We start from the raw sequence: 23,992 nt of genomic DNA on the forward strand, positions 1-23,992 counted from the left end.
GAGCTCCGTTGTGGGAGTGGCTCCTGCGGCTGTCCCGTGTCTGCTCTGAAGAAGTCTGTGATCCGTCTTTGAGACTGGCTAGCCTCGCCACTCATCAGGCTATCTCTGTGTCTGCGCAGCTCGAGCAAGAACAAACCAAGGCATCTCTGATCCTCGTATCCCATGACTCTTGAGAGTGTCCAAAACCCTCTTTGAACAAGCAATGGAAGCGGCCTCGTATCTCGTAGTAGACGGGGCAGCGGCATGTGTAGTGCAACTCTGTCTCAGGCTCCATATCACACAAGGGGCATGTCCTGGCCTCTGCTGGTACTACGCTGTATCTCCCACTCTCAATCCGTAGTTGGTGAGAAGATGTGTGTAACTGGCCAATAGCACATCGTATCCCAGGAGACAAGTGGGTGTCCATGTATCTGGGTCTCGTCACAAAACCATCCTCCGTAAGCTGGAGAAGATGGTCTCTGTAGAAAGCCATCTTCGTGCCCAATTCCTGTGCTGGCTGTATCCATGTCCTCCTGGTGTCTAGCTGGGTCAGGTCTTGGCGGATGAGCTTGGTGATCTTTGACTGTGTAAGAGTGATAGATGGTGCATCCAATGAGTACTGGAATGGTGGCAGCCTGTCTATGCTGAACCCATGCGCCTGAAACCATGATGCCATCTCCCCATACCAGCATGCTTTATCTCCTTGCATGGCTAACTGTCGAGAGGACTCAAGTGCAATGCGAGCATATCTTTCTCTAGGAAGTTCCCATGTGCGGTTTATGAAGGAGACTGATCTAGTGAGCGCCTCAACCACTAGTTGGGGGGCCGCTAGCTCTACTCGGATAATGGCCCGTGGTACTGATGCCTTGGCTCTAATGAGCCGCGAGATCATAGAGACGAGAGGTTTCTCCATGTTCCCCCATCCATCAGTGCGACCCGGCCTCCCGTGGTGATCCAATGAAGGTCCCCATATCTCAGCCCCATAGAGCAATGCAGAAGCCACCAAAGTGTCAAAGAGCCAGAGCTTCCTCCGGGGCTCCTGAAACTGAACCTGCGAACACATCCTCTCCAATCTACCCAATGCTGCGTGGGCCCCTGCTGCTCTTCTGAGTGAGAATGCAGGTCCGCTAAAAACCACTCTAAGGTAAGTGTAAGCATCTGTGTACTCCACAGTCACCTGGCCGTATGTGAATGTAGGTGCTGACCTCCTGATCCACTGTGGGGTGGTATTAAACACCATAACCTTGGTTTTACCAAGGTTGACAGACAAACCACTTTCGTGGGCAAACCTATGCAAAGCATCCAATTGACGTTGCATTCCCTCCGGAGATTCGGAGATCAACACAATATCATCAGCATATAACAAAAGTGGAATCCATGTCCTTGCCAATTGTGCACCTCTATCACCATCGCTCTCAATGTAGTCAGAAACCTCATCCACATACATACCAAAAAGAGTAAGAGAGAGCGGGCAGCCCTTTTTCACCCCAATAGTGGAGTGAACCGGTGTAGAAAGTCCCTCAGGGGTGCGTACATGCCCTACTACTGATCGCACGGAGTGGCGTAATTCCACCCCAGAGAGTACTGGCCCCAAACCCTGGCACCCCTTTCAGTATTTCTTTATATTACTTGAACTCGGTACAATGCCGGTACTCACGCTCTGCACCTTCACCCAGAAGAAGTGCCAGAGAATGAGCCGTCTGCACATATTTAAAGGCCCTTGGCCATGAAAAGCAATTACCTGAAAAGCTAAAGACTCAAAAGCAACTGCTCCAAAAGCCGTTAGCGCAATTTTGAAAATCTGTACAGCCTGTCAGCGCAAAATCCGGGATTGTCCGTACAATCGGCCACGTCATCATGTCAACGCAAAATCTAGAAATCTGTACTGCTGCCACATCATCAACTGCTACGTAAATGAGCCTGTGTGTATGTGTGTGCGCGCGCGCGTGTGTTGGTCCCACTTTATTTAAATGTCTTTAGGTCACTTGGGCCCCATCGGACGGGTCCCATAAGTTGGTGGGAACTTTTCCCACTTTTTCTGTTGCTGCTTATACTTCTTAGGGTTTAGGCCCCTCGGCGGGGATCTGTAGGTTGGCTCCATTTTTTACTGTCTTGACAGAAGAACTGGTTAAGAGAGTGGAGGTAGATGCGTGGGAGGGTAGGGGTAACGGGGCTGGTGGACTTCTACTTTGATGGCAGTACTTCAGAGGGTTCATTAGTGGGCTTTGTCTTTCATTAGATTGCCTTGTATGTGTCATGCAATAGCAACAACCCACCCAAGCTCTGGGAGCCGAGATCCTCGAACTTGCTGGATAGTCTAGACCCACTAGACTAAACCAGGCTAGACTCGGCTAGACCACTCCTGCTAGATAGGGGCGAGAGAGACTAGACCAGCTAGACCAAGCTGGACGAGGCAAAGATGGACCAGACCAAGCTTGACTAGAGCGAAGCTGGGCTAGACCAAGTTGGACCACACAAACAGACTAGACGAGGCGAGGAGCTAAACGAAGGCAAGGAGCTGAACCAGCTAGCTCCTCAACCTGTATAGCTCAATGTAGTGGAGTGAGACTTTAGTTGAATTCCCATCGGGTGTGCTAAAAATGAGAGCACTTGTAGCAGGAAAAGTGTGTCGTGCTCTCTAGAGTGGGTGCTCCTCAATGCAGTAAGCAAGAAACCTCACTCCAACATGAAGAAAACATCACATAGAAATGGAACACAACTCAAAGCATAACTCAGTGGAACTCGACAAACTGATAGGACAATACAGACTCTGACTGGCAACACTCTCAGCTCCAAGCCCAGGACTCTAGGGTACAATGGGGGGGTGTGGAGGCTCCAATTTGTAGGGAGGGTGCAGATGTGCGGTGTTGGACTCAAGATTCAAGACTCAGGACACTAGACCATACAAAGTGGATGAAGATATGGTGCACCATATTGAAACCAACCACACATATGTATCATAAAGATCCACCAATGGCTAGCAAAATATCCCAATCCAGCTAAGCCTATCTCCAAACTGCGGTGGTGGTGATCTGGCCACGGTGTCCACTAGACCACCACCCGTATCACTGCCACGTGTCACTGCCTAGGCGAGAGTCCGTCAAGTGTGAACTCCAGACCAACTGTACCTAACTGCCCGTTGTGTGCCAATGACATTTGCCACTGTAGCCCTGCTACATGCTATTGACTCTTGAGTGGGCTTCTTACGTGGGATGAATGTGTAGGAGTGGACTACTGGGAGTGTTGTCGGATTCATTCAAACATCTAGATGTTTTGGGAGTGACAGATTTGCTAAAGAGTTTTTTGCCTTTTAGCACGTTTTTTCTTTTTAGCTCTAGGGGCCACATAATTGTGACGTATGTCTAATTGCTTGATTGTTGACTTGTGGTGCTCCCCTTAGTACGTATTTATATAAGAGGATTCTTTGGCCATAGGTAAAGGCATGGTGAATTGCCCAAGGCATTGGTTTATAGACAAGAAGTTAGCCTGCCACATAAGATTATTGCAGTCTTGCTTTCCCTTAGATGTGGATTACTCTCAAACCAAGCCAGTTGCAAAGATTGTGCATTTTTCTGCTAGAGCAGCCTTGATTTTCTCCGGCTCTCCATGAGAATTGTCGCATGGAATGTGTAGGGCCTTGGTGGACGTCAATTTGTGCAATATCAGGGTGACTTGAGGCAGGAGCTTCACAGATGTTTGGTTGAAGGATGCATTGATTTTCCAATGATACGGGAACCTCACTGGTGTGAGAGCAGAATTTGGCACCAGTGAGCCAAATTTGGCGTTGTGGTCAGTTTCTTGGTAGTCGATATGACTTTTTCGGTCTGCCGATCTTGGGACTATGGGAGCCCAGGGGGGGTGTATGTATATCTATTGTGGAGTCCTGGCAGCTTGCCACTGGGGGAAGAGGAGTCTTTGTGCAGGGATGGGCTCAATGGTTGGCCGGTGATGCGTTGGCAGGGTGAGATTGTTGGTCTTTTGAGTGTCTATGCTCCCAATCATTCAAGTGCTTAGGCAGAGTTTTAACTTTTGGACTTGGATTGTGGATGCTTTACCAGCTGTTGAGCATAGGGTGTGTTGGGGGGAGGGGGGGCTCCAACATGCTAGAGAATCCTTTTCACGGGGTAAGGAGCCACACTACCGTGCATGGTAGTGAGCTTGCAGCCTAGGAGAGGTTATGTACGTTTCTATGGTTGCAACATGAGAGTTTTGTACGACAATAGGGAAGTTTTGAGTTCTCCCACTTTGATTGGCAACTTGGGGGTGTTAACTTATCTCACATTGACCATTTTTTTCTGGTTGACCTCCTTGGTGAGAGAGGGAGCTCCACAGTCTTTTTAGTAGGCTCCTCCTCAGATTATGCAACTTCCGTACTAGTGATTGAGGAGGCAGCATGAGAGGCGAGCCAGACACTCAAGATTCTGGATTGTATGCTACTTGATGAGAGTGTTTACTAGAGAAGTGGAGGAGATTTTCCAGATTGCAATAAGCCAGCGCAACGTGCAACAATTTGGATGGTAGAGCTCTGTAAAGTCTTTCATGAGATTGCACATGCCCTTGACTATTGGGGAGATCCGAAAGCAATAGCAGCACTTGGGATTTGCCACTTTTGCAGACAAAATGGGTCATTGGTGCAAGAGCCAGAGACATGCTCTCGGCAGAGAGGCCTTTGGAGCGCAGGGATGCTTGTCTGGGATTGAGGTTTGGGCTGACATTAGGCAGAGTATCTTGGAGGGCATTCAGGCTAAGTTAGAGCAACTCTTCTGAGAGTTTGTGTCGTTGGATATATTATAGGCCTTGTCACGATGGAGTTTTTCTAGAGAGGATGGCCTTGCTCCAGCTCGTTTCATGCATTATTGAGAGTTGATTGGCCCTAGTTTATGCAGAGTTTTTCAACTTGTGATGGATTGGGTGTAATGACCTAGAACTTGTCGGAAGGGCTTATTTATCTTGTTCCCAAGGACGGGGGGAACAACTTGATAAGTATTAGATAGTGGAGGCTGATTACAATCCTCAACTCAACCTTAAAATTCATTGTGAAGGCTTTGAGTCCGAGGGTCCAGCCTTTCCTCGGAGATCCGATACATGCCACGTAGGCTTGATTTTCCAAAGAGCGTAGTATCTATGAAAACATGTTCACATGTTTGGAGGCCTCAATTTTGGCTTGTATACGAGTTGAGGAGTTGGTGATATACACATCCCATGTTTACGAGGCCTTTCCATGCCAGATGGCTCATGTTTTGATACTGAGGCTTATGCAGATGAATTTTTTTTATAATAAAGTTCACCTAGGATGTACAAACAATTGTAGATGCATCGTCACTATATGGCCTCGCTGCATTTTTATTATATCAATTTTTCATAATTTCTTCTTTTGCCCCTTCAGTTAGTTCGGTTTTTTGGTTATGCCATTGGTTGAATGTCTCATTGAAAGAGGAGGTTTCTATGGTTTTGATACATGTCTAGAATACAGCATCAATTATTGGAAGCTTTCTATTGGAAGTCCTATCTATCATTGTGGTTCACATACAGTTTCATCTTCCATTATTGGCTTGGAATGCAAAGCACATTGATCACTTTATGTCCAAGGCCATAGAATGTTCGTGGCAAACCCAAGTGATTGCAAGGGTTTGCATTTGGTTAAAAGAACTTTAGCGTGTTCCCAAAGATGCATGGAGGCCTCAATACTCTTGGTATTTTCTTCCACATGCTTGCTCGAAAGGCCTCCTTGTTGGCTACATTACTTGACAACCACCACCATGGACAAAGATTGTAGCAGCACTGTGTGGACACATGAGAGCTCGTGCTTATGGTCATTGGACTCTTGATGACATGGATCTCATTCATGGGCATGCTTTTGGTCGTGTACTTGGCTGCCCATATGCCGCTTCTTTGATTTTGATTTGGCAGCAAATATTGTGCCATCTTCATTGGTTTGGATGACCGTCACTCATGGGTAATTCATTGCGCTCTCAGAGCATACATTGGAGTAGAGCCTTTCTACAGGCGTTAGCTTTGGCCTATCCACGGAAAGTATATAATCTCTCTAGGATTGGTATACGCCGTGTTGAAGATGTGGCTCTTGTGGATGGTATGGTCTTTCTTTTTGACAGCTATTTGAAAATGGCATTTGGGAAGGGGGTACAGAAGCGCGGAGAGAGCAAATTCCCGGTGTGTGTGTCTGTGGGGGGGCCAGGGGGACGGGGCTGGGTTGAATGGCAGCAGCAAACATGAATAATTTTTATTTTACCAGTCTACATATATAATGAGAAATTTGATATTGAGATTGCAATTCTTCCAGGTGAAAGATCATGTTATTAACAAATTTTGTCGAACAGCTTTCCTTATATGGCGTGATCTTACTGTCATGGTAAATGGGAAAAACCATCAAAAAGATGTAGATAACTTTTTTGCTACTTTTTCTTTTCTCCAGGTTTCAGTTTGTGTGTGCTTGCAGGCTCGACATGCACGAAATACTCAGTGGCTGGCAGCTAGTAAAATTCGTCAATACAGGGTAACAAAAATGCGTTACGAGAATTTTTAGCCCGTTTATTTCTCATTAACAAAATCAACCAGAGGTTCGTTGGTCTCTCTACAGTCATAATTACTTGCAGATGACCTGGACATTTTCAAGATGGAAGGATGTGGTGAAGACTCTGAATTTCAAGCGTGAAGTGGAGCATACAGCTGATCTGAGGAAAAAACACAAGTTTTTTTGTACATGGTAAAGGTTTAAAGTGGGTTTTTATTCTGTTTGTGAAAGAGTGTGTAACAGATCAAACTGTTCGTTGTAGTGAATGCTTACAGTATCATAATCACTTGTTCAATACAGGGCTGAGGTAGTTAAAATGCAAGGAAGATGGACAGAGTGTCAGGTATCTGTAATGTGCATGAGACAGAAAAGGTGGGTAAGGTTTTTATTCCAGATTTGGCTGCAAAGGAGCTGTGACCTGAAAAGGGAGAGAGAAGGCAACATCAAAGCTTTGATGTTCGCACGTAATTGCTTGCTTTTAAGGGTTTTCAAACGATTTATGGGATGGATGCATGGCAGGCAAATGAAAGAAGGTTTTACTCTATTAGCTTGTGGCAAATTACAGCATGTCTACTTGAAAAGGGCCTTTGATGCTTGGCTTAGACAAGTTGAAATACATGTAAGGAAGCAAGCGGCACATGATCAGCTGCAACGAGTATGGGACCACTGTCTGCTAGCAAAATCCTTCAACGGATTACAAGAAGTCATCACAGAGAATTGGCGTCTCAAAGGATGTGTAAGTTCATGTATCTGCTCTAATTCTTGGCAGCTAGCGCTTCATGGCAATTTGTTTTTAGGGGGTAAACTCTGATAGGTCAATCACTATGATAATGACAGGTCATTAAAGCTCTTCAATATAATGTAATGGGTACAAAATTACATAAGGTAGTTTGCTTGCAGCAACATCACTTTTGCCACTCTCTTCTTCAGGTAAGCATTTTCTAGCTTTGAATATTTGTTTGTTCCCGAATTTTGGCATTCTACTGAGGGAAAAATGTATTCAGCATTGGCGCAAAAGGACATTCTCTTGTAATGTATCACGCCACAATGAACAAAGATTCAAAGTGAAAACTTTAGAGCGGGCATTCCATGAATGGAAAAGCTTTGCTCAAAACAAGTATGTTTAAAAGACCTCTCATATGTCCTGACTAATAATTGGTATTTTATGAAGCAACAACTTTTATATTGCATCTCTGTTATTTTCAATCAGGATGCACCTGGATGTATTGGCAAGAAAGCTATCCACTCTTCATTGCACCGTTTTGGGAAAGCAATGCTGGCTTCATTGGCAATTCAGAACAGAAAAGGCTCAGTATCAGCAGCAGTTTCGTCTCTTCAAAACATTCAGGGTGCTTGCTGCAGGCCTTTTGTGTCCTGTGAAATTTGTAAATTGTGTGGAACAATTCTATTGCTCAAGTGTGAATGTAAATTATGTAGATTCATTTTTATCTAAAGACATATCCCATCCTATGACAACAGAAACGAAATTCCAAAACAAGTTGGGGCTGACTAGAAGTGTTCAGGAACTTGGAGAAGTCATCAAGAGTTTATTAAGGTACTTAGGGAAGAAGCAGGGAAAGAAGCTAGGATCATGAAAATTGGGGTAATTTAACATGACAATCAAAGGTTTTGGAAAAGGTCTCACAAATGCTTCTGCTACGTTCAATAGGATGATGGACAAAATTTTCCGTCCACACCAGCAGTTTGTTGGTACATTCTTTGATGACATGATAGTCTACTCAAAGAATGAAGAGGAGCATAGGCATCACTTGGCCATTGTGTTCAAAGAGCTACGCAGTCATAGGTTGCTCATCAATGCAAAGAAAAGTGAATTTTTTCTGGAAGAGATTCACTTTCTGGGACACATTGTCTCAAAGGATGGTGTCAGAATGGATCCTGCAAAAGTTGAAGCGATCAAGTCATGGCCAGATTTGAAGACGGTGCACGATGTCCAAAGTTTCTTGGGACTATGCTCCTATTACAGAAGGTTTATCCGAAATTTCGCTGAGGTTGCTTCGCCTTTACATGCTCTTCAAAAGAAGGCAGTCACCTTTAGATGGACACAGAAAGAGATTTCAGCTTTTAATCTCTTAAAAGAAAAGATGACTTCAGATCCAGTCATTGTGTTGCCAGATCTTAGGAAGTCATTTGTGGTCCAGTGCGACGCCTGCGGTAGTAGCATTGGTGCAGTGCTAATGCAAGATGGCAGGGTAGTAGCCTATGAGAGTAGAATCTTGCAAGGGCCAGAAAAGACTATGCAAGTCTATGAAAAAGAACTGCATGCCGTGATTCATGCGCTCCTAAGTTGGAAACACTACCTGCTAGGTGCAGACTTTGTTGTCCAAACGGACCATCAGACCTTGCGATACTTCTTGACACAGGCAAAGTTATCTGAGAAGCATATGCGATGGGCAAATATCTTGTCCATGTTCCACTTTCAGATTGTGCATGTGGAGGCAAGAAGAACGTTGTGGCTGATGCCTTGTCAAGGAAGCCACAAATTTCAGCTGTGTCAATTCCTTATCATCATGAACTTGATGATATGAGGGAACAATATGCAAATGATGAAGATTTTGCACGGGTGTTCAAGCAGCTAATGGATGGACAACGTCATGAACACTATCTTCTCAAAGATGGGTTCATGATGATGCATGGCAGATTGTGTGTCACAAAGCCATTGCGACGCAAAGTTATGGAGGAGAGTCATGTCCCACCGTATGCAGGGCATCGTGGTATCGATGCTACAGTTAAAGCGGCTGAGACATTCTTCTACTGGCCTACATTGAGAAGAGATGTGGATGCCTTTGTGCGAGAATGCCTAATATGCCAGAAGGTCAAGTTTGACAGGCAAAAGGCACCAGGGTTATTGCAACCACTACCTATTCCAGATAAACCATGGGAAAGTATTGCTATGGATTTTATCTTTGATCTTCCGAGAACGCAGACAGGAAACGATGGTATTTGGACCATCATTTGCAGATTCAGCAAGCAGGCTCATTTTATTCCTGTCAGGAAGAAGATAAAGCCAAATCAGATGGCACGTTTGTTTATGAGCAATATTTTCAAGTATCATGGCATGCCACAGTCGATTGTTAGCGACCGTGATCCACGCATGACAAGTTTGTTCTGGAGAGGCTTGTTTGAGAATATGGGCACAACGCTCAAATTCTCTTCGTCATTTCATCCTCAAACAGATGGGCAATCAGAAGAGGCAAATTCTACTGTCCTAGATCTGCTGAAGTACTACGTGTCAGAGCATAAAGGAAAGTGGGAGCAGTATTTGCCATTGGTGGAGTATGCATACAACAATACAGTGCATTCATCAACTAGCAAGGCACCTTTTGAGATAGTTGAAGGTGGCAAGAAAGTTCCTCCTATACTGCATACAAAGGACAAGATATTTGAAGCAGATAAGTATGTTCAGGACATGGATGAAATGTACAAGAAGGTCAAAGTGGCCTTAGAAAAGACTCAGGCAAAGCAAAAGAAAGCAGTTGATCGTCACCGTCGTGAAGTGGTATTTTCACTTGGTGATTGGGTGCTTCTACGCTTTGAAAAGGCAAGGTTAAAGAAGATGAAGGGCAAGGGCCTTTTCAAGTATGCGACATAGTCAGTGATGTTGCATATAGGCTGAAATTGCCTGACAGTTGGAAGATTCACAATGCGTTTCATGTGAGTCTTCTCAGACCCTATGTGGGTGATGTGCCAGAAGATGTGCCAGCTGAAGATCAGCCGGAAGTCGAGGAACTTGACGAGATCTTGGTCCCGGAACAGATTTTGGCACATAAAGAAAGAAAAGTGAAAGGCAAGGTTGCTAGGCGTTACTTGGTAAAGTTCAGAAACTATCCACCAATGGATGCTAAGTGGATGGAAGAAGGTGAACTTGCAGAGTCACCAACTGTGTTATCACTTTACCTTGAAGCCTTCGATTTGCAACCTACCTTGACCCCTTGAGTTTCAAAGCTACATGGATTGTCAGTGTGACAATGGCTTTTGAAACAAATGATGTACATGGTATTTAAAGTGAGCTCAAATGAAATACCTGTTACATGAATGTTAGAGCTGTACAGATTGTCAGTTTGGCAATTGCTCTTATGGAATGTCCAAAAGTTTGGTTAGTGCTATAGAAGTGAGTATTTCTTGTCAGTTTGTCAAGGATACAGTAATTGCTTCTATTAAATGGTACATGTGTAACTGCATTTTTAAACTGTCGGTTTGGGTATGCTCGAAAGTGTTACCGGGCCCAACGTGTACTATAAGACAGTGGCAAAATATGTAGCTACCATTTTGTCATTGGAAAGTTAGTGACTCAAAGCAATGGCAGAGTGCGAAGCTACCACTATGTCATTGGGACAGGGTTCACAAGCAGGCAATACATGTGTCGACGAGCTGTTGAATATGCCAGGGTTGACAATGAGCATGTATGTGTCGTACATGTGTCGACATGTGTTGAATACATCAGTGTTGACTATGAGCATGTACGACATAGATGCAAACGAGGACGTTTGAGATTTCAAGAGGGGGGTATGTCACCAGCGTGTGACTACTATCTATCCTTTTTGTTGATTTCTTTCTTATTATTTATTTACTTTCACTTTTTGGAAACACCCCTCGGGAAATCTAACTGCCCTGCATTGCATAGCTAGTGTGGAACTGTCCAAAGGGAGTCCATGCATGAGGGCAAGAGAGCACTAAGGTTGGACAAGGACTATGGTTAGCCAAAGTGGGGTCATTGACTAGCCAAAGTGAAATCCTTTGCTACAGAGGCTACATTTCAGTTCTGGGTGTGGCTGCAGTGTACAAAGGGGGTCAGATGACCTAGAAAGATACAATGGTAGCATCTCCTAAAATTTAGGGAACTGCTATTTTGGGACCTGAAAATGTGTTTGCGTCATTACCTCCGGAATGACAAGGGAAACATTTTCTTACTCTGTCGTGAAGTCAAGTGGGCAACCGGTTGGGAGATTTTTAGGCAGCAACCCCGAAACGGGAAATAGGCTGTAAATGTGTCAAGTGACACATTTCTGTGCACTTTCCTCATGCATGAAGAAGTGGCGCTGAATTTGAAGGGAGGAGGAGCTCATTTGCAGATTTTGTCACAGGTTAAGAGCTATGGAGTGCTTCCTTTCCCTCCTATGTACAGTGCGGTGCCAGGAGTGATGCCCTGCACGCTACGCACTGCCCTCTCTCCCCCCTTTGGCAGTATGTTATGCCCCTCTAGTGGGCTTTTCAATTGACCAATGTATAGTTGTGTGGGTTCATGCGCGATTGCCGAGGCAAGAGCCTCTTGCACAGGTACTGGATTAGCTAGAGGCTAATCCCCCGCAGGTACAGGTGAATTCGGAGAGGTTTCACGCCAGAAATCTCGTCCGATTCAAAGGGCAAGTAGCCCTACAGGTGCGGGAGCTCGAGGACTTGCTATGGATGCGACCGGCACGCGAAACGGAGCCCGAAACAGTAAATTACAGCTTGCTGTGTATTTTTGCAGGTTTAGGGTTTTGGCCCTAAATGGTCCCTAATACCCCCAGGAGGTTCGGGGACGCGAGGGGACATTGAGCAACCGGAGGAGCAGCTACCACAGCAGAGCTCACATTCTCCTCACACCAGAGCATTTTCGGGGCTGAAAACAGAGAATTCAGCGTGCTGCAGATTCTCGCCAGGTTTTGCAAAGTGCTCGTATGCATCGGGAAAGTGATCTGGCGCATTTTCGGGGCTGAAAACAGAGAATTCAGCGTGCTGCAGATTCTCGCCAGGTTTTGCAAAGTGACCGTATGCATCGGGAAAGTCATTCAATGCGTGGGAATATTGACTGTGAAGGGTCCTAGTACAGTTATGCTGCCGAAATCGGGCCGGAACAGTTGAAATTCAGCCAAGCTTGTGCAGGGCAGCTTGTAGGGAACCACAACGTTTATTCCCTCGTTTAAACAAGAAAGAAATACCGAAAGGGGCGTAGACTTCTATAGAGCGGACATTGAGCAGCCGGAGGAGCAGCTACCACAGCAGAGCTCACATTCTCCTCACACCAGAGGCATGTTGATCGACCGAGTGACCGAGTTAGGGAGATCCAGACGCCCATGACTACAGAGAACTACACAACATCGACGGAGGCTGCATCAGAGGATTCGGATCACTTTGGCCCGACATGCACGACCCCCGGTCAGACTACTGACCATGGAGAAGATTGATGAGATCCGCCAGGGATCTCCTATGATTTAACTCTTTTGAGGATTGTACAGCTTGCTGTCACAAACTGCTGACGTGTGAAGGCCTAAACCCTAAGAAGAACAAGTAACAGAAGAAGAAGTCCTACCAACTTATGGGGACCCCGTCCGATGGGGCCCCAAGTGACATAAAGGATTAAAACAAAGCAGGACCCGCAAAACGCGCCGACGTGGTAGTTTTCGTATTTTCCACTAACAGTGTTGACGTGGCAAATTTTCGCAAAACGCACTGACAATGCTGATGTGGCAGTTGTACGGAATTCCGTGATTTACGCTGGCAGCTTTTTGGCATTGCTTTTGGACCAAAAGCTTTTGAGTTTGAAGGATTTTCATGTAAACTGCTTTTCATAGGCCAAGGGCCTTCAAATATGTGCTAAGGGCTCATTCTCTGGCATGCTTCTGGAGAAGGTGCAGAGTCTGGAGTACCGGTTTGTACTTTGATGATGCAATATAAAGAAATACCGAAAGGGGCGCCAAGGTTTGGGGCCAATACTCTGTGGGGTGGAATTCCGCCACTCCGTGTCGCGTGTGCTCTCTCTCTTTCAATTCAGTGGTTATTGAAGTGCTAAAAGTCTGTTCACTCTGTTCTTTTCTATTGGCACGTGGTGCCCGTCTTGTGACACCTTCTCATCTTGTATCAACCTTTGTATCAGCTCTCACCCATTATATTCCCACACACACACCCAGATTGTGTTATATTAGCCCACAGTCACTACTTTCACCCCCTACTCATATCCTACACAGTTCCACGTAGCTGCTTTGCTGACAACTAGCAATTAAGATTTTAGTTTTTCACTTTACTTCATTTTATTTTTGTAAAGTGACATTGTTTTAGATCCACCAAGATTGTATCAGTTTGGTCTCATAGGTCATTTTGGCCTTTTGAAGACGTTTAATATAACATTTTATTTCATTTCATCTCTCTCTCTCTCTCTCTCTCTCCAAGATTGTCATTGAGGGCCTATTCTACATTTTCAGATTTCACATTTCACACTTCATTTTCAGTTTTCATTTTTACTTTCAGTACTTTTTGTACTTGTACTTCAGACATTGTATTAGATTCACCACTTTGTATCTGATGGTCTCATAGGTCATTTTGGCCTTTTGAAGACGTTAATATATCATTTCATTTCATTTCTCTCTCTCTCTCTCTCTCTCTCTCTCTCTCTCTCTCTCTCTCTCTCTCTCTCAGAGACTGACTCGGTTTATACAGAGGCGATCTGGGATCGTCTATGCACAGTTGCTCCAGGCCTCTCAGTAGAGGAGTGCACTACTTTACTGACTGAGACACTACATGATGCAGCATCAGAGGCATACCCACACACTCAACCGGATCGGAGGCGACATTCTGGGAGCATGCCCCAGAATAGTTGGTATGATGAGGAGTGCAGAGAGATGAGAGCCCAGCTTTAGAGGGATCTTCATTTAGGAGTCATCACCTACAGACAGTCGCGGATTGCTTTCCGGCGTCTTGTGCGAAAGAAGAAACGAGCTTACCTGGCCCAGATGGAGCGAGACTTGTATCAGTTGTTCTTGAGTAGAGACTCAGGCGAGGCATGGCGACTCTTCCATGAGCACTCCCCTCCCCCAGTGATTACTTCTCCTGATGTGTGGGGCCAGTATGCGACATCGTTATATACGGTTCCTGGGCAGGATCCCCTTCCAGATCCTACAGAGCCATGTCCACCTACGAGCACCTTCTTTACCACTGAGATGGTAAAGAGAGCCATTGACAGGATGAGGACCAGGAGGGCTTACGATCATGACGGTCTAGTAGCGGAGCACTTTATACATGCTAGGGATATGCTGATGGAGGTTCTTGCAGTGTTGTTCAATCGTGCCATGTGTGAGGGATTACCTGAGACTTGGAGGTTGTCTACTATTGTGCCTATATTCAAGGCAGGTGATCCTACAGAGCCTGGAAATTACCGCACTATTATGGTTGGACACACACTGGCACGATTGTATGCATCCATTATTGAGCAGCAGTTGAGTAACTGGGCAGAGGGTGAGGGTGTAAGGGCAAAGGGACAGGCAGGTTTCAGGAGGGGTTTCTCCACTCTTGACCATATTCTGACACTCAGAGCTATCATTGAGGAGGGCAGGTCACATGGGAGACGGATTTATTGTAGCTTTGTGGATTTCCGCAAAGCATTTGACATGGTACCGAGAGCTCGACTGATGCGCAGACTGCAGGAGATGGGGGTGCCCACAGTGTTGATTTGGGGGATTATGGCTTTATACAGATCAGTGATGGGACATGTACGCACCCCAGAGGGGATATCTGACTTAGTTCACTCCACTATCGGGGTGAAACAGGGTTGCCCATCGTCTCCTACTCTATTTGGTATGTATGTTGATGAGGTGTCTGATTACATTGACAGAGAGGGTGATAGAGGTGCCCAGCTGGCAGGGACGTGGATCCCATTGTTGTTATATGCTGATGATATTGTCTTGATCTCTGACTCACAAGAGGGTATGCAGCGACAGTTGGATGCATTACACAGTTTTGCAGAGGATAGTGGATTGTCTGTAAACCTTGGTAAAACCAAGGTCATGGTGTTTAACACCACACCGCAGTGGATCAGGAGATCGGCACCGACCTTCACGTATGGTCAAGAGATTGTGGAGTATACAGATGCATACACTTACCTTGGGATAGTCTTCACTGGGCCGAGGTTTTCTGTGGGGAGAGCAGCAGAGACTAGACTGACCAGAGCTTATGCGGCCTTGGGAGGCTCGGAGAGGATGTGTTCGCAGGTTCAATTCCAGGAACCTCGGACAAAGTTATGGCTCTTTGATACTTTAGTAGCCTCAGCTATGATGTATGGGGTACAGGTATGGGGACCTCCTGTAGGCCAGGATGGTTGGAGACGTATGGAGAGGCCCTTGGTATCTATGATCTCCCGATTGATTAGAGCCAAGGCCTCCGTACCTCACGCGATCATTCGAGCAGAGCTAGCTGCCCCCCGCATGGAGATTGAGGCGCTTACCAGATCAGTGTCCTTTGTGCACAGCCTATGGGATACTACTAGAGACAGATATGCTAGACTGGCCCTTGAGTCTTCCAGACAGTTAGCTCTACAGGGGGACACTTCATGCTGGTATGCACAGATGACTTCATGGTTTCAGACGCATGGCTTCACCATGGACAGGTTGCCCCCTTTCCAGTATTCTCTTCAGGCACCCTCGCTGTCTCTTACACGGGTGGAGATCACTAGACTCATTCGTCAGGACCTGATCCAGCTCGACACCAGGAGGACATGGATAGAGCCGCCTCAGGAGTTGAGCACGAAGATGGCTTTCTATAGAGAGCATCTTCTCCACCTCACAGGAGATGGGTTTGTGATTCGACCCAGCTACATGGACACACATATGTCTCATGGTTTGCGTTGTGCCATTGGTCAGATACGCACATCCTCACATCAGCTCGAGATTGAGACTGGTAGATTCAGAGGGATACCAGCAGACAACAGGATATGCCGATTATGCCAGAGAGAGCCAGAGACAGAGTTGCACTACATATGTCATTGCACAGTGTTCTATGAGATACGGGGGCGTTTCCACTGCTTATTCAGAGAGGGTTTTGGTCCTCTATCTAGGGTCATGAGTTATGAGGATCAGAGATGTCTTGGACTATATCTACTTGAGTTACACAGGTATAGAGACACTTTACTGGGGAGAGCTAGAGAGAGGTAGTCCCAGAGACACATTACAGATTTCTTTTCACTAGATATGGGACAGCCAGAGGAGCAGCCACCACTGCAGAGCTCGTCCCACACTCATTCGACCACTACTGGCACTCTCATCGACCGAGCATTGGAGCTACAGAGATTCAGACGACCGCGACTGAGGAGAGGAGCTACACAGCATCGACGGAGACTACAACAGAAGATTCGAGCCATACTCTCTCGACATTCAGAGTGCAGATGAGGATGGATCCTCACCATTTCTTCCATCTTTGTTTCACACACTGTTACATCCAGTTTACCGGGTACCTATTGTATCAGCTGCTACACCCACGTAGTTTTAGATTGTAGTAGTAGTAGTAGTATTTTGTTCCACTTCTAGTTCTTTTCTAGTTCTTTTGTACCCAGACATGGTATTAGATTCACTATTTTGTAACTGATTGGTCTCATAGGTCATTTTGGCCTTTTGAAGACGTTAATATAACATTTCATTTCATTTCATTTCTCATTGCATCGACGGAGGCTGCATCAGAGGATTCGGATCACTTTGGCTCGACATGCACGACGCCCGGTCAGACTACTAACCATGGAGGAGATGGATGAGATCCGCGAGTGACCGATGCTGGATCTCTTGTGATCTAGATATCCCAGCTAGCTGCTGTTCACACCTAGTAGTTTAGGATTCCATAGTATTTTATCGTGGCATTTGTCATTTCATTTTTGTCTTTGTTGTCATCTTGTTACTTTGACTCTGACTTTGTATCAGATCCACCACATTGTAACTTTTTGGTCTCATAGGTCACTTTGGCCTTTTGAAGACGTTAATATAACATTTCATTTCTCTCTCTCTCTCTCTCTCTCTCTCTCTCTCTCTCTCTCTCTCTCTCTCACACACACACACACACACACACACACACGCGCGCGCGCGCGCATACTCGCACGCATGCACGTAATGAAACAAGAAAATTACACATTGTAGAAAGAAAGAAAGACTAATGTAGCATTTCTTGTTGTAGACATGGGTGAAATATATAAAAGTGAAGGCATTCAAGCGATGCATGCAACGTGATGCAATCTTTATGATATTGCAATCTCTACAAAAAAGAGTGTTGTGGGGCTGGCAAAGTCTTGTTAGGGAGATTTCCATCAGACGAGAGGAGCATCAACAACAAAGATTTCTGCAACGTGAGGCAATGGTGCTTGCTAACAGGACGTATGTGAAATAGGGAACCCTCAGTTTTGAAAGTACAAAATATTATATAAGAGTGCTTTTGTAGTCTCAAATTGATACTTGTGGTTTTAATATTTGATTAAAAAAATGCACTAAAATAAAGAATAATTGCTCTTGTTTAATGGTCAGTATAGAATTAACAACAAGCTACTCTTAAAGGTGCTCTTTATCTTACACATTCTACAGTTGTTGCTAGGATTGTGCTAAGTAAGGGTGCTTGAGAATCTATACTTTTGGCAGGATTTTTCTTGAAACAGTTTGTAACCATCTTTTTCAGACTTATGTATGGCACTTAGTTTTAATTTCCTGCACACATTAGGAGTTGCAACAGGACAAGACTTCATTCAGTTAAACATTTTTCTACACAGCGATATTTGTTTGCAAACCTGGGAAAAACCAAGGTTATCACTTAGTATCACTTGGATGGTGATGGCTTGAATATGTTTTGTTTATTTTCTTTTTCTTGTTTAATGATATAGTTGTCAGCAAGATATGGAATATCAAATAAAGCTACAAGAGGGCTTGCAGTTTTGTCTCTACTCAATAATCTTTTATATAGTTCTTCATGGCAGCAGGATGATAGTGATACAGGAGGGTCGACCTACACTCCAGCCAGCTACAGAGCATACTCCACAGGAGTGGTGTAGTGAGAGAGAGGTGTGTTGGGAGCTCGTCTGTGGCCTGACACTATGGTTCATCTAGCGAGCCCGCTGCTTGCGCATCTTTGAGGCTCGTCTTGTGCCACCAGTAGAGAATGTTGAAGATTTTTGGCTGGAGCCGATACATACTCTCAGAGGACAGTTTGAGAGACTTCAGGCAGCTCTGACCGCATGCGGGAGCGCAAAGAGGCGTTCCTTCGACTCTTGCACCCTGGGCCTTTCTTCATCTGGCACTACCGTCCATCTGTTTGGCGTTTCCCTCCTCCCATCTCGCGATTTAGTCCCCCATTGTACATATGTTGTTCTTTCATTGGGAGAGTCCCCCCTTATGGTTGTTCTAACCCTCTCTAGTAGAGGTGGTTGTAGCCCTATGGGCAATTTCATTAACTAATAGAAGGATCTTTTTCTTGCAAAAATAAATAAATTCGAGCCTGCCCTGAAGCTTGTACACCCTCTCTCTCTGCCCATTTGCTCAACTCATGCTCAAGTATAGATGCATATAGCTTGACCAATGAGTGGCCAATCATGTTAATGTGATAGTTAGTTGTCAGGGTTGGACCTCCAGACTTGAATAGAGGTACAATCGTAGATGTACTCCAAGTCTCAAGAAATCCCTCAGCATGCTCCCAAACTGTCGTCTCCCACTAGGTTGAGAGTAGGGAAAAGTTGTGGCTGCTGTTGTGTGTATCTTCTGTCAATACCTGGGTGAGCTCTAACAAGTCTATGGGGATTCTCCTCTGCTAGAAGACCATACAACTCTTCTATATACACTCCATCTGTCTCTCTGTAGAAGTGGTATCTCTGATGGCGATGTGCTGCATGATGAAAGCCACCAATACTGTAAGTAAAATCTATTGCAAAAGATATTTGAGCGTGATCTACAGCCACTCCAACTGGTCTGGGCGAGAATGATACGTCCTGAATGTGTGGTATAAGTGATGTGGGAGCCAAAACATAATCCATAGTGCTAGCACCATGTCTATGAGGGAAGCAAGTGAAGCTGCCTGAACCGGAGTATCTATCAAGGCCATTCAAAATAGCCAATCCATATGTTGTGCCCATCTGAATCAGATATCCTCCATACTCTGTAAATTCCTCAGTATCTTCCGAGGTCCTGGAAGCTGGAGAGCAACATCTCTTTGGAATCTAGCTCTCTGAACATCTCCTCGAAAGTTTCAAAGAAAGATGCATGATGAAATGTTGTCCTAGTTCTCTATCCCTCGAGAAATCCCAAATATCCTCATCTAGTATCATGTATGGTGGCTGCCCTTAGGCAAAGCATAATGAGATGTGCTAGGAGGGAAGTAACATATGGCAATGTAGAGAGCTTTTCCCTCCTCCGCTCTAACTCTGAGCCACATATAGTGGGCACTCTCATCTTTGCGAACCACATGGATGATAGGGTGTAACTCCTCCCTAAATAACATTGCTACTCTTAATCCTCTGCTAGTGTGCTCATTATGAGCCACTTGTCCTCTACTCTTGATTCTCTACTATTGTGCTCATTACGAGCCACTTGTCTACATGTGCTCTCCGATTTGTATCCAGTCACCCTCCGGAGTGTGCTCTCTGGACTCTGATGCGTCTTTGAATAGAAAATGATGTCCCTCCCTTTGAAGGAATCTTCAAAGGCTCCGACATGCAATTGTAACGAGCAGTTGCAATTCCATACCACAAGCTTTAGGTTGGTCTCATAGGTCGCACACCTTCATGCAGTGCATTTGTCAAGTACTATCACTCTGCCTCCTCAATAGAAGGTGACTTTTCCCTTCTCTTTGGCAGCGAGGATCTCTGGCATGCATTCTTTCATGTGTGCTAGTTGAGACAACGTAAGATCATGTCCCAAGAAAATCTCTGTTTGCTTTAGTGTAGGCCTCTTTTTGAGGAAGTCCTTCCTCTCTTCTATGGTAGCCAAGCGAATGATTAGATCATGTTCCTTGGAGGTTCCCACATCACCTCCTCCTTTCTTGCCCACTCTACATACTTCGGTGTGTTTTGGCTCCACGATTCCCATACGTGCAAAGAGGCTTTTCACTTCCTCGTCTACATTGTTGGTGTCCCTAACACCCGTGACTCGTACATGCAGAGAACGTGCTTTCCTCCTTTGCTCTTCATCAATTGTCATGTTGATGATAGAGGTGGGAGTGACTTGCTTCTTGGTGCGGGTGAGCACCTCTACACATGAAGAGGTTTGCCGTGCTTCTTCTCCTCCTCTACTTGGATGGTGAGCACTTGCGCCTTTATGATATTTAGCTCTTCTACCATGGATGGCTGAATTTCTCCTCCTTCAAGCTTGGTTGGGGAGCCCATGTCCTCCAACTCCTCCTTTAGTTTGTCGATTCCTTCATCTTGTGCTGCCATTTTGCTTTTGAAAGAGGCACACTCCACCTCTAGAGCCGTGATCTTCTCCGATAGGGCGGTATTGACGACATCAAGAGCACTAACTCATCAAGTAGTATGGTAAGGAACTGGTCTCTGTAGTCGGACATCTTCGTTCCCAAGCCCGGTGACTCCCAAACTCTCCTGATGTATAGCTGCCAAAGAACCTGTCTCAACACCAGGTTCCTCTCGCTGTGAGAGAGGTGAACATAGGGTGAGTCAGGGTCATATTGGAAGGGTGGTAGACTCTCCATATCAAGACCGTGTGCCTCAAACCATGCTCCGACCTGTGAGTACCATGCTCTCTCATGCCCACTCTCTGATAGCTGTATGGCTGCCTCAAAAGCCCTGCGAGTAAGTCTGTCGGGAGGTATCTCTCTCATCCTCTAGATGAAACAAACTGTCTGGAATAGTGCCTCTACTACCATAGGTGGTGTGGCGAGCTCTGCTCTGATAATTTCATGTGGCACTGTGTGCTTGCTACGGAGCAAGCGTGAAATCATACATATCTGTGGCCTCTCAATCTGTGCCCACTGGTCATGTGTCAGTCCTGGTGTCCATACTACTGCTGAGTACATCAAGGCCGGGGTGACTAAGGTGTCGAAAAGCCACCCCTCCGTGCGGGGCTCCTGAAAGTGTGCTTGGTGACATCTCCGCTCTAGCATGGCCAGAGTTTCATACCCTCGAGTGAGCCTATCAGTAGCTTCCTGCTTCATAGTGAATGGTTTTGGTAGGCTGGTGAATTTTAACTCCCAGGTAGACATATGAGGTGATCCCATCAACCTGTCCTCCTACTGCTGTGAAGGTGGCAGCGCTCCTCACTGCATTGGATGTGTGAAAGATCATAACCTTGGTTTTGCCAAGGTTCACAATCAACCCCATGTGTGTGCAGAAATCATCCAAGGCCCCAAGATGGCGCTGCAAGCCCTCGGTGTGACTCTGAAATCAACACAATGTCATCAGCATATAACATGATGTGGACTGGAGTACCTGCCAAGTCGCTCCCCTCCCCTCCTGCTTGCAGTATGTAGTCGGACATCTCGTCGATGTAGAGCCTAAATAGTGTCGGGGAGAGTGGGCATCCTTGCTTAACACCATTGGTGCTAGCAATGGTCTCTGATAAACCTCGTGGGCATCGAACACGACTAGTCACCCGCTCGCAGAGATCATATTGGTCCCAAATCATCTCTGTTGGTATCTTGAGACTCTGAAGGTGCTGGAAGAGCCTCTCGCGTGGAACTGTATCAAAGGCCTTGCAAAAATCCACAAAGCAACAGTAAAGTCTCTTCTTTTGGGACTTTGCCCTTTGCCCCATCAATGAGGCAGCGCAGGACGAAGATGTGATCAATGGTGGAGAAATCTCGTCTAAACCTGCCTGGCCTGGGGCTCGTAGACCCTCGGTCTCGGTGTATGAGATGAGCTCTGCCTCAAGTACTGCACCATACAGCTTGGCCATCGTGTGGCCAATCATGAGTCCTGTAGTTCCCTGGATCTAGGGTGTTGCTAGATTTGTGGATAGGCACTATGGTGTGTTGTGTCCACTTCTCTAGGAAGCCCTCCCCTATAGCCCGGTTAAAGACATGTGCAATCAATGGGGCGATAGTGGATACCGCGTATATGATGTGGTCACTCTGTAAGCTAGTATGGTCAACTGATCGTCTGTGCTGCATGCATTGAATGGCTCTCTCTACCATGACTGCTGTGAAAAAGGAGGAGCGTCGTGGCTCTAGTGGCTGTGGGATGGGAGGCTGTCCAGGCACCTCATATAGTCTATTTGCATAATCATGCCATATCTGTGGATCCTCAATAGGTGTAGTCGGACGTGGCTCGTGGAGGGTGCGCCATGCCGTCGCACTATCCATGCTCATGAATAGGCGATATAGCTCAAGCTCCTGTGCCTCCTCAAATTCTCGCCGCTTTCTGCGTGTCAGTGTTTTCATCTGCTGCCTGGCCTCTCTCTCTCTCTCTCTCTCTCTCTCTCTCTCTCTCTCTCTCTCTCTCTCTCTCTCTCTCTCTGTGTGGACGAGGGCGAGGGCGAGGGCGAGCAGCCTGACGAGGGCAAGGGCGAGGGCGAGGGCGAGGGCGAGCAGTTGGACGAGGGCGAGGGCGAGCAGCCTGAGGCAAGCACGGAGCAGCTGGACGAGGGTGAGCAGCCTGAGGCGAGCAGCTGGACCAGGGCGAGCAGGCTGAGTCAAACCCTCTCGCGCTGCCTTGCTGGATGAAGGACGAGCTCGTTGCGCTGCCAACTTGCTGGACGAAGGACGAGGGACGAGCTCTCCCTCTGCTGAACCTCTCTCTCTGCTGGACGAGAGACGAGGGCGAGCTGCTGGTCGAAGGCGGGGCGAGTTGTTGGACCTGATCGAGGGCGAGCAGGTGGACCTGGTCGAGCTGCTGGTCCTGTGTCAAGAGGACGAGCAGCTTGCCAAGGGCGAGGACGAGGGCCCTAACCTCTGAAGGACGAGGGCGAGCTGTGTCAAGGGCGAGAGCTAGCTGCCTACCAAGGGAGAAGGCTAGAAGAGCCAAGGGCGACCAGACGAGACCAGTGCCAGGGCGAGGACGAGAGCAGTCAAGTCAGCCAGGACTAGGGCTAGGACTTGGTGACAAGGGCAAGGCCAACCAGGGTGGTGGCCAGACCTCAGCTGGTGAGGGCCTTGACTCAGTGCTCGCTTTGTTCTTCTCTCTCGGATGGACCAACCAGTCGAGGATGGTGATGCAAGTGGCTTCACCACGCCACAAAAAATGAAAGCGACATTCAAGCGGAGGAACAGAGATAACATACTCTCGCCAAGCTCATTGCGGGCAGGAAAAACCGTCAGAATCCAAGATGATTTAATGATGGAGAGGGTTCAAGTGATGATGAAATCTGAGCTCAGCTTTATGAGAGATGACATCAGGAAAGAGATGTACGCAAACGCAGAGAGTTATAAGAATTCTATGTATGCAGATATGAGGAAAGAATTCGATAAAGCGATGCTTGGTAAGCATGATGAGATGTATCTATCTGTGAAAGGGGAGATGCAGGCTCTAATGCGGGGAGAAGTGAATGTAATGGAATGTATTATGCAGAAAAAGTTGGATGAGGCAATTGCAAGCTTTGAATCTTGGAAAACCAATGTGGAAAAGTGCATGAAGGAAAAAGATGCAGTGATTGAAGAGCTTAAAGGGGAACTTGCAGCGTGCAAAATTATGCCCAAAACGGAAGGGGGAAATCAGCCCTCGATGTTAAAGGAGCTCGAAGATATTAAGGAGCAGGTGAAAACTCTGCGCGAAGGGGAAGAACTAAACTCGAAAGAGGCTTCCTC

The 23,992-nt window shown here is 46.3% G+C and overlaps 1 protein-coding gene across 6 annotated transcripts in view; it reads left to right on the forward strand.

Annotated features, from left to right (window-relative positions):
- The window catches only part of LOC147427753 (uncharacterized), a 159,536-nt gene that overhangs the window by 104,027 nt on the left and 31,517 nt on the right, over positions 1-23,992 (forward strand). For 3 of the 6 annotated variants that reach the window (XM_086497601.1, XM_086497598.1, XM_086497600.1), the window contains 8 exons: positions 6,281-6,349; positions 6,437-6,493; positions 6,594-6,703; positions 6,812-7,247; positions 7,349-7,441; positions 7,516-7,628; positions 7,722-7,860; positions 17,438-17,634. In XM_086497601.1, the coding sequence (XP_086353727.1) occupies positions 6,281-6,349; positions 6,437-6,493; positions 6,594-6,703; positions 6,812-7,247; positions 7,349-7,441; positions 7,516-7,628; positions 7,722-7,860; positions 17,438-17,634 (1,214 nt within the window). Of the gene's footprint in view, positions 1-6,280; positions 6,350-6,412; positions 6,494-6,593; positions 6,704-6,811; positions 7,248-7,348; positions 7,442-7,515; positions 7,629-7,721; positions 7,861-17,437; positions 17,635-23,992 lie in introns of all 6 variants that reach the window. The other 3 variants (XM_086497602.1, XM_086497599.1, XM_086497603.1) reach the window with 3 other exon arrangements.

This window comes from Adiantum capillus-veneris, chromosome 23 (genome assembly GCF_014529385.1).
Source record: "Adiantum capillus-veneris isolate H3 chromosome 23, ASM1452938v2, whole genome shotgun sequence".
Taxonomy (NCBI): Eukaryota; Viridiplantae; Streptophyta; class Polypodiopsida; order Polypodiales; family Pteridaceae; genus Adiantum; species Adiantum capillus-veneris.